A 15438-nucleotide genomic window follows, 5' to 3' on the forward strand; every position below is an offset into this window, starting at 1 on the left:
TGAGTGGTTCTTCACATATTCCGTAGATTGCGCATCCCAATGTTGTATACATGCTTTTTGAATATCGTCGTGGGAAGTGCCTTTGTGAAGAGATCTGATGAGTTCTCACTTGATTGAATGTAACAGATATCAATATCTTTATTTTTCTCAAGCTCTTGAGTGTAGGCAAAGAATGTTGGGGGATATGTTTGGTTCTGTCACTTTTGATGTATCCTTCTTTCATTTGAGCAATACATGCAGCATTATCTTCATATAGTGTCACAGGCTTTTTGTCTACTGTCAATCCACACGATATTTGAATATGTTTGGTCATTGACTTTAACCATACACATTCACGACTTGCTTCATGTAATGCAATAATCTCGGCGTGATTTGATGAAGTTGTTACGAGTGTTTGTTTCTGTGAACGCCAAGAAATTGCGGTGCCTCCACGAGTAAATACATATCCGATTTGGGAACTTGTCTTATGTGGATCAGATAAATATCCAACATCAGCATAACCAATGATACTTTTATTGGTGTCTTTTGAGTACAAAAGTCTCAAATCTGTCGTTCCTCGTAGATAACGGAATATATGTTTAATTCCGTTCCAGTGCCTCTTTGTTGTATATGAACTAAATCTTGCCAATAAATTTACAGCAAAAAATATATCAGATCTAGTGCAATTTGCAAGATACATAAGGGCACCAATGACATTTAGATATGGTACTTCTGGACCAAGAATAACTTCATCATCTTCACATGGACGGAATGGATCCTTTTCTATGTTTAATGATCTTACAATCATTGCAGTACTTAATGGATTTGATTTATCCATATTAAAACGTTTAAGGATCTTTTCTGTATAATTTGCCTGGTGAACAAAAATTCCACATTCTTTTTGTTTGATTTGCAAACCCAGACAATACTTGGTTTTTCCAAGATCCTTCATTTCGAATTCTTCCTTCAAGTACATCATAACTTCTTGAATTTCTTTATTCGTTCCAATGATGTTTAAATCATCAACATATACAACAATAATTACACATCCGGATGTTGTTTTCTTGATGAAAACACAAGGGCATATTGGATCATTTATATATCCCTTTTCATCAAGTGCTCACTTAGCCGATTATACCACATTCGGTCGGATTTATTTAACCCATATAATGATCTTTGCAATTTTACAGAATAAAATTCTCTGGGTTTTGAACTTTGTGCTTCAGGCATCTTAAATCCTTCAGGGATTTTCATGTATATATCACTATCAAGTGATCCGTATAAGTAAGCTATAACAACATCCATAAGATATATTTCCAAATTTTCAGACACTGCCAAACTAATCAAATATCGAAACGTAATTGCATCCATAACAGGAGAATACGTTTCTTCATAATCAATTCCAGGCCTTTGAGAAAAACCTTGTGCAACAAGTCTAGCTTTATATCTGACTATTTCATTTTTCTTATTTCACTTTCGAATAAAAACTCATTTGTATCCAACAGGTTTTACACCTTCAGGTGTGAGGACTATATGTCCAAAAATATTACGTTTATTCAGCAAATTCAATTTAACCTGGATGGCATCTTTCCATTTGGCCCAATCATGACGAGTTTTACATTCAGCAAAAGATTTTGGTTCATGATCCTCATTTTCATTTATGATGTCATAAGCCACATTATAAGAAAATATCTCATCAATATCTTCTATGTCTTTTCGATTCCATATTTTTCCAGTATTAATATAATTGATAGAGATTTCACGATTCTCGTCAGTTTGTGGTTCTGACAGAACATTTTCATCATCAGGTGTTTCTTCTGGAACACCATTTTCTATTTTATGATCATCGTGCTTCTCTGTGCCTTTTCTTTTTCGAGGATTTTTATCCTTGGAACCGACTGGCCTTCCATGCTTCAAGCGTTTTATGAAATCATGAGTGTCTTCAATTTGTTTCTTTGGAATTTCAATTCGAGCAGCGGCATTTACAGCATGTATATATGATTTTGTTACCCCTTTTGTGTCTGCAAATGCATCTGGCATTTGATTTGCAATTCTTTGCAAATGCACAATTTGCTGTACATGTTTATCACATTGTTTGGTCCTTGGATCCAAATGTAACAATGATGGTACATACCATGTTATTTCTTTTTCGATGTGTTTCTTTTCTCCCCCTAACATTGGGAAGATTTCTTCATTAAAATGACAATCAGCAAAGCGTGCTGTAAACACATCGCCTGTCTGAGGCTCAAGATATCGAATGATTTATGGACTATCATAACCGATATAAATACCGATTTTTCTTTGAGGACCTATTTTTGATCGTTGAGGTGGTGCAATAGGCACATACACCATACATCCAAAAATTCTCAGATGAGAAATATTTGGTTCTTTATCAAATGCAACTGCAATGGGGAGAATTTATGATATGCACTTGGTCTGATGCGAATTAATGCCGCAGCATGTAAAATTGCATGTTTCCATATAGAAATAGGGAGTTTTGTTCTCATAATCATTGTTCTAGCAATCAGTTGTATACGTTTAATCAATGATTCAGCTAATCCATTTTGTGTATGAACATGAGCAACAGGATGTTCAACAGTAATTCCCATTGACATACAATAGTCATTGAAAGTTTGGGAAGTAAATTCTCCAACATTATCAAGTCTTATTTTCTTGATTGTATAATCGGGAAATTGATTCCGCAATTTTATTATTTGAGCCATTAATCTTGCAAATGCCACATTTCGAGTTGACAATAAGCATACATGTGATCATCTGCTAGAAGCATCGATCAATACCATAAAGTATTGAAATTGTCCACATGGTGGATGAATTGGCCCACAAATATCACCCTGAATACGTTCAAGAAATATGAGTGATTCTGTTTGGATTTTAGCTGGCGATGGTCTTATAATAAGTTTTCCAAGAGAACATGTTTTACATTGAAACTTATTATTCTGAAAGATCTTCTGGTCTTTCAATGGATGATCATGTATATTTTCAATAATTTTTCGCATCATTATTGAACTAGGATGTTCCAATCGATCATGCCAATTGGTTAATATTGAAGAACTATTAACTACCATATTTGATTCGATTGGCCTTATATGTGTATAATGCAATCCAGTAGGGAGCATTGATAATTTTTCAACCACATATTTCTTTCATGATTTATATGTGGTAAGACACATATATTTCTGATTTCCATCAGTTATCGTCTCAGTATCATACCCATGAGAATATATGTCATTAAAACTCAACAAATTTCTTTTTGATCCGGGTGAATATAAAGCATCATTTATCAAAAATTTTGTACCATTAGGTAACAAAAAATGTGCTTTTTCACAACCTTCAATCAAGTCTACCGGTCTTGATATTGTATTCACCATTATTTTTGTTGGTTTTAATTCCAAGAAATATCTTTTATCTCGGAGAATAGTGTGCGTTGTACCATTATCGGGTATGAAAACTTCCATGGGATTATTTTCTTGTTTAGTTTTGCTCATACCGTTTTCCATTTTGAACTTCAAAATAAATTATGCAATAAAGAAAATCAAGGATAATATATATATGCAAAATATAGCATGTTTCATAAGAATGCATGAAAAATATAGCATGTTACATTCCAGTCCCACCAATATATTAATCAATGTTCTCGAAATCATTTGAAAAATCGGCAGCATTGAAATAAGTTGAACCACTTAAATGGTTACTGTATTAAACAAAATTGGTCTATTTTCTTTTCCCTTTATCGATACTTTAAAGAGCTTACATAAGTGCTCAGGGGTATGTGACTAATGTCTTGGAGTGTCACATTTATAACAAACACTCTCATATCTTTTTGAGTGATTTTTATTTTCACTCATATTTTCATGATGCCTTTTTGGTGGGTGGTTCATGACGTTCTTTTGACATGAGTTATTGAAATAACTATCTCGATTATTTTCATATCCACGGCCACGACCACGACCGCGATAATTTTTACGTCCACGTCCACGTCCACGCCCACTTCCTCGACCTCGTCCACGACCAAAATCTGGTATATGCCTTTGATTTTGGTTTTCATTTTTCATTACGACATTTGCTTCAGGAAATGCCATTGATCCAGTGGGTCGGGATTGATGATTTCTTATTAACAATTCGTTGTTCTTTTCCGTCACAAGAAGACATGCAATGAGTTCAGAATATCTCGTAAAACCACGCACTCTATACTGCTGCTGTAGAGTTATATTTGATGCGTGAAAAGTGGAAAATATTTTCTCAAGCATTTCCATCTCTGTGACTTCAAGTCCACAGAATTTTAATTGCGAGACTATTCGATACATCGCAGAATTATAATCACTGATTTTTTAAAGTCTTGGAATCTCAACGTATTACATTCATCACGGGCGGTCGGAAGTATCACTTCCCTTATATGCTCAAATCTTTCTTTCAACCCTTTCCATAAAATCATTGGGTCTTTTTCTGTGAGATACTCACATTTCAACCCTTCATCAAGATGTCGGCGTAAGAAAATCATTGCCTTTGCTTTATCTTTTGAGGCTGATATATTAATTTCTTTGATGGTATCACTTAGACCCAATGACTCAAGATGCATCTCTACATCGAGAGTCCATGACATATAATTCTTTCCAGTTATATCGAGCGCAACGAATTCAATCTTTGCCAAATTTGACATGGTGGTAATAGAAAAATAACAATGCATTTTATTAGTTAATTTTCATTAATATGACAATACAAAATAATGGAAGAACGAAGATTACAAGTGCGTGTACAAATAGAGAAAAAGTATGTGGTGGAAAATCGCTGGTGAGTACAAAACTCGTGAGCATGATGATCATAATCGTTATGAAAAATAGCCTTAGAAATGCCATCATCTTCATCTTCGAAAAATCGAGGAGAAATTATTTTGAGAGAAAGAGTGAATTTGGTGTGATTGAAAATGAGTTTGAGTGAATATATTTATAGGGCAAAAACTAGCCGTTTGTTACCGTTGGGGTAAGAAAAAATCGAGTATGTGTTGAATAAAAATTCGTGATAATCATGTGATGCATATAATGATAATCATAATTAAATATACGCAATAAAATATATATCATATCACGTTATTATAAGATCAGTGTCCTAGACAACCTCTTATATAATAACATGAAATTATATATTGATATAGTTAGTATATATACATAATAAATATATATCATATCACGTTATTGTTTAAAAATCTTAGAGGCTTTTATACTTGTCGTATCCCTTACTGGGAGTGTGGGATGTCGTCTTAACATCCTCCCAGGATTTATAACAAGTTTTTAAAAAACTAATTTTTTTTTTTCATTTCTGATAATAACATGATATTATATATTAATATATACACAATAAAAATATATAAACAGTAAAATAAAAATTCTTACTTGTTGAATATTTTTGACTTCTTCTTGTATTTTGGAGCGAGAACCTTCGAGCGATCGTGCTGATAACGTGTTATGAAAAAATAAAAATTTACAGTAAAAAGTAAATACTCCAAAACTCAAAATATATCAAACTCTACACTTTATAATATTTTTCTCTCAACTCAATTGTATTTTTCATCACAAATGAAGACCTATTTATAGATCCACATTTGAGATTAGTCCAAAAATTAATACATCATCATCTACATCATCACACACTAATTTTTCACATTTTACAACTCAATATTCAACATTCAACATTCAATATTCAATATTCAATATTCAACATAATAATAATAATAATAATAATAATAATAATAATAATATATTTTTCAACAGTTTCAATGTATACTTCCAGCGTTTTTATTTATTTATTTATTAGCTTCAAATTTTTTTTAAAAAAATAATATTATATGAGAAAAAATAAATAAATTTATTGATAAATGTTGATATGCTAATAATAAAGTCTCACGTTTTTTTTTTTGAAAAGAACGTTTTAAAATATATTGATCATTAAAGCAGTGCATTTAATACCCATAATAAAAATATTTAAAAAGTTGAAACCTACATCGGATCAACAGTTAGAGGTATCAAAAAATAGGCTAAGTTCGTTGGATTTGCCCGCCCCGCTATACAAAATTGAGGGGTTGAGTTGGCAATTTCTCAATCCGTCTAAAAGGCAGGCCAGCCCGCACCGCCCTACCTAATGGTGGGTTGTGGTGGGTTTTGCGTTGACCCGGAAAAACCCGCTAATTTACACGTGAGCCTGTCGGATTGGTCTGCCCCGCCATCTAAAATGGGTTGATTGATTTGATGTTTTTCCAACTCGCATAAATTGTGAGCCGACCAACCCGCCCCGCCTCACCTTGCCTAACGGTGAGTTACGACGAGTTGTGGACCAGCCCACTCCGTGGCCCATTTTGATTTTTGACACCTCTTCGTCAACTCATCAACCTCATATATTAACTATCTTTGCCATATAAATTTAATGGATGAAACCAAATATTCTACTTTTTTTTCATTTAATAAAAGTTATAACGTATGTGGACTTATTTTAGTAAAATTTTAAAATAATTAAATGATTTGCTAATTATAATCAATAACTTATGGATTAAATTAAAAGAACAATCTTAAAAAGATGTACATACCAATTATTGGGTACGTGGTTGCTATTATATTAACTCCTCTTGCTACTATATATATTAACTCATTTAAATTAAATTTATATCTTGATATTTTTATATATTATATGCTACGTGTTATAAATGAAGAAAACAATTGGATTCCATTTCTCAAACAGAAAAATTCATCCATTTCATCCAACTCTCAAGAATAATAATCAAAACTGCAAAAACGTACCAAAATCCATGATTTAGTGAATGAATAATAATCAAAACTGCAAAAACGTACCAATATTCATGATTTAGTGAATGATTATAGATGATAATCTTCAATTTTACAATTTTCCTTGGAAACAAAAATTTTTAATTTTACAGTTTTCCTTAAAAACCAGAAAATGAAAATTCTGTCGATGAAAAACAAACTGACGCATTTGGGACCGTAACACCTTTTATAATTAAATAAAATTTCATTATTTCTAATTTGGTACTTCAACAAATAAAAAAAAATCATATATGGATACCACACAATATTATTATGACAAATAAATTCTTAAATTAATTCTTCAATTCTAAATTAGACCAAATCAATTTATGACTTATTTAATTAATAACATTTGAACATTTTACAAATATTACCCCTAACAAAATTCCAACAATAAAACGTTTAGTGATCACGTATGTTAATTCATGAAATGATTCACTCCACGATACTATGACATAAGTTTTCTGACCCACACCACTTCCTCCAAATTTCGCAACAGTTGCAACACAAAAATAGAGTCGGCCCGAGACGATAAAGACTTCAATGAACACAAACATAAATAAATAAATGGGCCACTAGCCCAGATATTATAAGAATGCTAACTCTTGGAGTTAGTAAAGCAAATAAATTAGTCTTTAAAAAAAAAAAAAAAAAAAAAAGCAAATATTAGTATATTATTAAATTAAAATGAAAAAAAGCAAAAAGATCAATAGCTCCGAAACGACAATAAACCACGTTTTCACCCCCGATTTTCGTTTAATACATTATACTTGCATCCACAAGTTTACATTCCCCACTTATATATTAAATTACCATTAACAAAATACATTACACACGTGCATACAATATATACATATATATATATATTATATTCTACGACTCGTGGCGCCTCCCCGACCGGTTCAGCCGTATGCGTGCGACACCCTCTTCACCCACCGGACCCACGTCGTTGAAAGTCTGAGCCGCCAATTGGTCCGCCTCTTTCAGGGAGGAGGCGATGCTCCCAGCCGGCGTCTCCTCCATATCCACCGCCACCACGACCGGCGTCCCCTCCTTGTCCACCGCCAGTCTATGCCCCGTCTTCGGCTCCCCGTGGCCTCCATACGAAACCTCCCTTCTCCCCGTTTTCTCTTCTCCTCCTCCAATTCTCATCTCCTCCATTTTCCTTCTTGCTTCTTCCTTTGTTTCATCGTACGACTCCTACATTGCCATAGCTTGAGAAATTAATGCGTAATACTTTGGTAGAATTTCGAACTGGGAATTCAATTTAGGGATGAAAGCAAATCTTTATTTCATCTTTAATCTGTATAACAAAAAGAACATATATATGTTCCTTCATTCATTATTATAATCAAGAAAAATAGAAACAAATGGTACAAAGAAATTAAATACAAACCAGTAGTAATCTGTAAAGACTGTTAACTCATAATCTGCTAACCTTGGCTGCTTCTGTAGTGTCCGCCGCCTTGTGTTTCGCGGCTTCTCCGGTTTCCTCCGCCGCTTGCTTCGTCTCTTCTTTCTTCCCTATCAAGAAATCCCTGGCTCGCCTAGCAGCATCCGCCGCCGAGTCCTTCAACTCTGTAATCTTTCCCACAGCTGTATCTTTCCCTTCTATTGCTTTATCAGTTGTGTAATCCTTGTACTCACCAGCTTTGTCCATGGTTGCATCCTTGGCTTCACCGGCCTTGCCCACCGTCGTGTCCTTGGCTTGTTGCGCTTTGTCCATAGCATAATCTTTGTACTCCCCCGCCTGTTGCATAGCAGAGTCCTTAGTTTCCTTGGCTTTTTCAGCGGCAAAGTCTCTGGTCTCTCTGGCCCTATCGGCCGCACCCTCCGCTTTCTCCACCATGTAGTCTTTAGAATCGCCGATTTGCCCCCCAACAGTATCTTTCGTCTGTTGGGCCTTCTCTGCAGCAGAGTCCTTGGTTTCTTTAGCCTTCTCCGCCGCCTCATCGGATTCCTGGGATGCAGAATCCTTCACATCTTCAGCTTTCTCCGCCGTTTGGTTCTTATACTCCTCCGCCTTATGGGCGGCGGAATCCTTCATCTCCTTGCCCTTCTCTTCCGCCACCCCCGTAGTGTCGCGGGTACTATCGGCAGCTTCTTGAGACTTACCCAGCACTGTTTGCTTCGCGTATTCTACCGTTCCCTGCACAGTACCGATCAGGCTCCCGATAATCCCGGGGGACCTCTCTTCTCGCTTGCCCACCGTCGTGTCCTTGGCTTGTTGTGCTTTGTCCATAGCATAATCTTTGTACTCCCCCGCCTGTTGCATAGCCGAGTCCCTAGTTCCCTTGGCTTTTTCAGCGGCAGAGTCCTTGATATCTCTCGTCCTATCGGCCGCACCCTCCGCTTTCTCCGCCATGTAGTCTTTAGACTCGCCGATATTTCCCCCAACGGTATCTTTCGTCTGTTGGGCCTTCTCTGCAGCAGAGTCCTTGGTTTCTTTAGCTTTCTCCGCCGTTTGGTTACTATACTCCTCCGTCTTATGGGCGGCGGAATCCTTCATCTCCTTGCCCCTCTCTTCGGCCACCCCCGCAGTGTCGCGGGTACTATCGGCAGCTTCTTGAGACTTACCCAGCACTGTTTCCTTCGCGTATTCTACCGTTCCCTGCACAGTACCGATCAGGCTCCCGATAATCCCGGGGGACCTCTCTTCTCGCTTGCCCACCGTGATATCCTTGGCTTGTTGCGCTTTGTCCACAGCATAATCTTTGTACTCCCCCGCCTGTTCCATAGCCGATTCCTTAGTTTCCTTGGCTTTTTCAGCGGCAGAGTCCTTAGTATCTCTGGCCCTATCCGCCGCCCCCTCCGCTTTCTCAGCTATGTAGTCTTTAGACTCGCCGATCTTTCCCCCCACGGTATCTTTCGTCTGTTGGGCCTTCTCTGCAGCAGAGTCCTTGGTTTCTTTAGCTTTCTCCGCCGCCTCATCCGATTTCTGGGATGCAGAATCCTTCACATCTTTAGCTTTCTCCGCCGTTTGGTTCTTATACTCCTCCGTCTTCTGCGCGGCGGAATCCTTCGCCACACCCGCAGTGTCGCGCGTACTATCAGCAGCTTCTTGGGACTTACCCATCACTGCTTCCTTCGCGTAATCTACCGTTCCTTGAACTGTACCGATCAGGCTCCCAATGATCCCGGGGGACCTCTCTTCTCGCCTCCCACCTACTAGATCAATGTGGGCCGGCTCTTCTTCCATTGTAGCCTCTGTTTCTCTCCTTCCCCTGTTCGCTTCGCTCAACTCCTCCGCCGCTGTTTTCGCAGCTGCTTCGGCCTTCTCTTCCCTGGATTCTTGTCTTGATGCCATTCTATCAACAGTCGAATAAATAAATACAAACTTGAAACAGGTAATGAAAATGTTAAATGCTTTTCAACTTCAACTTGCAAATTTTCCTGTGCCGATGGGGTTTTATGAACAAACGGGAGGAATCTACGCTGGCTAGCTAATTTCTACAAAAAAATTCGTGAAAAGCTAGGATTTTTGAGAGACTGACAGGTAGAAATGGTGCATGCGTTGCTGGACTCCACAGCCACGCCATGTGGCGTGAATATGGGATGATAGGGATGAAATAGAGAAGTTTCGAGCATCGAAATACGTTGGCCAATTTTATCCTCCGATGCTCTGCGCCTCTGGTGCAAAGTTAATCCACGTTTTTATCCAAATATAGATACTACAAAACAAACTTTTATAAAAAATATATATATACGACAAATGAAATTATTCTCTTTATTTTTCAAAAAGAAAATAAAATGTATATCTAATTTAAGAATTGGAAAAAATTTAGTTATGACATAAGTATCTCTTTTCTTATTGTTGAATCATGAAAAGAATATAATGATCATGTGGTATTTGGTTTATCATAATTTTGTATTAAATACATTTAATAATTGAAATAGAATTAAAAGCCATATTAAAGAAATGTTTAATTAGAAAGATTAAAGAAAATTAGAGTCTCGGGGGTAAGCATTCCTATACTTCGATAACATTTTGGTTTTTGATTTTTTTTAGAAAAAATTCAACCAATTTTTATTTTACAATTACTGTAAATCAAGAAGAACATTATGAGAATTGATAAAAAGTTTTTAAAAAATAAATAAAATTTGTAAAATTAGAAATAATTTTTTTACAAAAATTTAATAATATTAATTTGTCAGCCCATACAATGAAAAAAATTCACCATGAGTCCATGATAATAATTGATTTGTTTCCACGAGCCCAAACTTAACTTTAATTTTTCGGAAAAAAAGATAAACCATAGCACCATAAATATTTTGAAATCCAAGAAGGTAGAACACAATTTACCCACTCGATACATGAGTGTGTATTATAGCAGACATAATTTGAAGCCCAAACTTAACATTTAATTTTAAGTTGATAGAGATATTATAAGTTTTATAATATTAATACCAAAAAATGTAGCTTATAAATATCCAGATATTAAAATAGTTTTTTTCCTTTGTTCTTTTAAGTTTTAAGTGATTTTGATCTTTTATGTATCATTTAAATCTCTTATGTTATCAAATTTTATTAATGTTATCAAATTTCATTTTCAATCAGTATCTTATCTTTATTAGAACCAATTCAGTGCTAATGCTATGTTAATGTATAAATGTACTCTCTAAACAAAAATGAATAAAATTTCCATAATAAAAAATTATAAGACCAAAATTGAAATTTAATAAAAAAGACACCAACAAAAATATAAGACTAAAGTGCAATTTTCCTTAAAACTAGTTTGAATAATATAATTACTGAATGTAATAGTTGAGGACCGATGGGGAAACCCATTGATCCTTGACAAATTAACTAGTTTAACTCAGAGTACCCCACTCGGCACTCCCACAGCATTTGAGTTATTTGTTTCCAAGACCCGTACACAATATTACACATTTTTTTGATGTATCTTATACAAATATTTAACAGTGAAACATGATTTTTTACACTGCCTTGCTGTGATTCTTGGACTGGCAAAACAACTTCTGTTCACGAATCCTCAATCCCATGAAGCCTGATATTGAGTCTCCTTAGCCAAATCGAATGAAGCGTCATATGAAACACGTCGTACCTCTTCGGCTGCAGATTCACCTCAAAATGTCGTCTCGCCTGGACGCCCCGTCTCTGCATTCGGATGTATTGACTCGTAGAGATTCCGGTCAGAATCTTTTTAAGATTTGGGATCTCCGCAACTGAAATTTCGACAGAAAACGACTTCCAGTTCAAGACGTCGCTGAACGGGGGGACGTAGTTATCCTTGATGAGCACGGGAACGCAACCGGTGTACAGGGCTTCGACCATTCTTGGGCTCGCGACTTCGTACCCGCTGGGGCAAATGCAGTACTTGCTTTTCCTCATCATGGCTGGGTAAGAGACATCCTTTGGGAGGTACTTGTGGACTTGCACGTCTTGGTCTTTGTCTTCCCAATGTTTGAGAAGAATAGGCCTAATGGGACCGTGAAGTCCACCGGCAAAGAAAACGAGGATCGGTCGTTTGGAGGGCGATGGACCGCCGATCAAGCCATTGGTATGACGACCAGGTAGATTTATCTCCGGTATGGAGACGTCTTTCGAGGGTTGAAATCCTTCCGACATGTTTGCGTTGCATAATGCTCGAATCGAGTTGTTAAATAGCCAGGGAACCGATTTAGAAAGCTCGGGCCCCTACAATAAGAATATACACACAATCAATAAAAAAAAGCCATCTACTTTGAACAAACATCACAATAGCAAGAACTTAAACCTGCAAGGGAAATGGACATTGCAAGAAAATGAAAAAACAGAGGAAAACAGGCAAAAGACTAAGAACTAAGATGTATTTACCCAATCGTGGCAAGCCAACATGAAATGATCGGCTCCAAGGCTTCGATTCCAATATGGATATTTCTCAGAGACAAGATTGACATAGTCCTTCACGGTCTGTTTCATTGGCAACCAATGATCTTTTGGAGATTTATTGTATATGAAGTGGACTATTGATGCCACGCTGAATGGGAGGAAGAAAACATGAGCATTTTCAGGTTCCCTTGTCCGAAATTTTGTCGTTTCCATCTTATATATGAAGTTTCCCTCCATGGAATAAATGCTACCACAAGGACCATTGTGGAAAATAGGTTGCTCTCCTTCTCCATAGACATACACTTTGAACTGCTTTTCCATCTCCAAATAGCTCCTAATGTGCCAAATAAAGGTTACATGTGATTAATGGAACCTTGCTACATGTACAACTCCGAAGTAACACAAGCTCAAAAGATCACACATAGGCCATGCTCCCAAACTCGAGAGGAACTCGAAAACACTGAACCTAGTTACTCAAAGTAACAAAAATTCATAAATTTCTTGACACCCGTGGCGTGATGGTAGTATTTAAGGTCGATTCTGAGACCATTAGTCGTATTGTTGAACCCATTGAGCAAGACCAATGTGAGGCTTCCCAAAAGTTTAGGTGCAATTAAAATAAAGTAATAATTCGTTCATGCATATATTTACAAAGTTGCATTGAATGACTTGCTATGTTTTAATTTCAAGTCGATTGTGGACTAGTGTTCGGTAACACCATTTAACAAAGCTAATAAATGAAACATACCGATGAAAAGCCATAGGATTCCAATAGATTGGACCGTTAGGGATGTAGTCCGAGTCGTATGTTCCATTCCCCTTATTCGCATCTCGAATTGAGGCTCTAGCTCGCTGGAGTCGGGCTTCAAGAGTTTCTAAATTGCTGAACTTTCTTTTTATTCTCGGATTCGCTGAAAGGACAAGGGTCTCATTTGATGAAGGAATAAGATAAGATCCATTTTTGGAGATTATAGAACTCTCTGCCCCCTCCTCTACCTGTTTATACAATTATCACAAGAATATAAATCCCAGTTATTAATATCAAGATTTGATTTAACATTATTGTAAGACATATATTACAATCGCCACGCCACATTAATCTACGCCAATGTAACACCAAGAATGATAAAATTCTAAAAGTCAAATTAAAAATTTTTCATCCTTATTTGAAAAGTACAAATTTGTCTTTATTAAAGATTCTTTGCTCAAGCAATGTCATAATTGAACAAACGGAATAAAGGTGTGAAAACTAATTACCAAAGCAATACTATATTTAGGGACAAGAAAATAACAGCGTCTAAGTTGGTTGAGGTACCATATATATATTTAACATCCTCACATGGACTTTTTCCAGAATCATGCATGCTATTTGTCAGCTAATTAGAGTATAGGCAAAATTTATCAAAAATAAAAAATGAAAATGAAAACGAAAGGATAGGATAGGGAAATAGGTTTCTTAATTTCTTTATTCTATAATTCGCAAAATTAAATATTAAACAAAGTATATAAATAATAGCCAGATCTTTCATTTATTATGTTATCACCATACTAAAATTTCACATATTTGGACCAAAACTTGTACTGAGAAAAAAATTGCTTATGAAATTTAAATTTATATGCACTATAAATTTTTAAGATTGTTCTGCATGCTAAAAATTAATTATATTATGATTGACATTAAAAATTTATAAGAAAATCATGAGATCCTCTGTAAAATAAAAATAATAATAACAATAAAAGGGTTCTCACATGTGGAGGATGCAGTGTCCTTGTATCTACAACGGCAAGCGGCGGTGCGGCGAAGCGGTTCAGATTGTAGTCCGCCGAAAGCGCCTCCTCCTTTTCTCCACCACCCACCACCGGCCGCCACAGCTCAAAGGCCGCGCCGCCGTCTCCCAGCGGTGGAACACTCTCGTCAGCACTCCCCCCTCCATTATTACTACTGTAACCAGGAAAAAGAGAAGTCCGCACCCAAGGATGATCGTAGCCGGAAGACTTGGAACCCATCAAACCCACCACCCCGAAAACCACCATTAACGGAAGCATAAAACCCAGAAGCCTCGTCGAAGACGACGACGTTTTCCACCATGAACACACTCTCCTCTTACACCCTCCCTCCATCATCACAAATCCAAGAAAACCCACCACAAAAAAAAAAAAAAAAAAAAACAAACAAATCAAATCACCATAATCCACACGATTCGATTTTTCTTGGATCACCCCGAATCACTCACTCTTCATGCAGCAAGCCAAGCCCATTAATTCCCTCTGTCTAATTATACAATCCCCGACCTCTTCAATGATGATCCTCTCTTTAAATCTCCCTCCTCCCCTGTGACGTATGAGCTACATATACGAACAAAAATCCCGATTTGTACGTATATGGGAGTGAGTAACTTCGTGTTTTTTGTGTAAATTTAGGCTTTTTTTTTCCTCGGAAAAGTGAAGAACACAATTGGCGAGAGATTGTTAAGAGCACCGAACACGATAAATCGCCAAGCGTCGACTGGTCTCAGTCTCTGTTTTCGAGTTCTTCATGCAAAATTACGCACTTTTTAATTCTCTGTTCCCATTCTGCCCCCCTCCCTTTAAATCTCGTATACCAAATAATTCATTATGATTTTTTCCTTAAATTGGACACCACTCGCGGAAGGAGAGATTGACTCCACTCGGGTGAGATTTTGTGACACGTGGCGATCATGTATGGCGAGTAAGATTTAGAAGGAGCGTGGGGTCGGGCGGAGATTGGGGTTTTTAGAATCTGGTATTAATTAATTAAATTCTAAAAATATGGTG

The 15438-nt window shown here is 36.6% G+C and overlaps 2 protein-coding genes across 3 annotated transcripts; both read right to left on the bottom strand.

The window, feature by feature from the left end:
- Positions 1 to 7532: 7532 nt before the first annotated feature.
- On the bottom strand, positions 7533 to 10374 carry LOC140888036 (uncharacterized). 2 transcript variants are annotated; one of them, XM_073295711.1, is made up of 2 exons: positions 8248 to 10374; positions 7533 to 8009 (listed from the first exon to the last, which is right to left on the bottom strand). In XM_073295711.1, the coding sequence occupies exons 1-2, from the start codon at positions 10114 to 10116 to the stop codon at positions 7683 to 7685; spliced, it is 2196 nt and encodes a 731-aa protein (XP_073151812.1). In that variant the 5' UTR covers positions 10117 to 10374; the 3' UTR covers positions 7533 to 7682. The 2 variants fall into 2 exon arrangements, with proteins under 2 accessions (XP_073151812.1, XP_073151813.1); XM_073295712.1 differs by having other exon boundaries at positions 7978 to 8112.
- Positions 10375 to 11611: 1237 nt separating this feature from the next.
- LOC140891829 (probable glycosyltransferase At5g03795) lies at positions 11612 to 15151 on the bottom strand. Its single transcript, XM_073300488.1, has 4 exons — positions 14392 to 15151; positions 13391 to 13638; positions 12628 to 12976; positions 11612 to 12468 (listed from the first exon to the last, which is right to left on the bottom strand). The coding sequence occupies exons 1-4, from the start codon at positions 14764 to 14766 to the stop codon at positions 11794 to 11796; spliced, it is 1647 nt and encodes a 548-aa protein (XP_073156589.1). The 5' UTR covers positions 14767 to 15151; the 3' UTR covers positions 11612 to 11793.
- Positions 15152 to 15438: the final 287 nt, after the last annotated feature.

This window comes from Henckelia pumila, chromosome 3 (genome assembly GCF_033568475.1).
Source record: "Henckelia pumila isolate YLH828 chromosome 3, ASM3356847v2, whole genome shotgun sequence".
In the NCBI taxonomy this organism is placed as follows: domain Eukaryota; kingdom Viridiplantae; phylum Streptophyta; class Magnoliopsida; order Lamiales; family Gesneriaceae; genus Henckelia; species Henckelia pumila.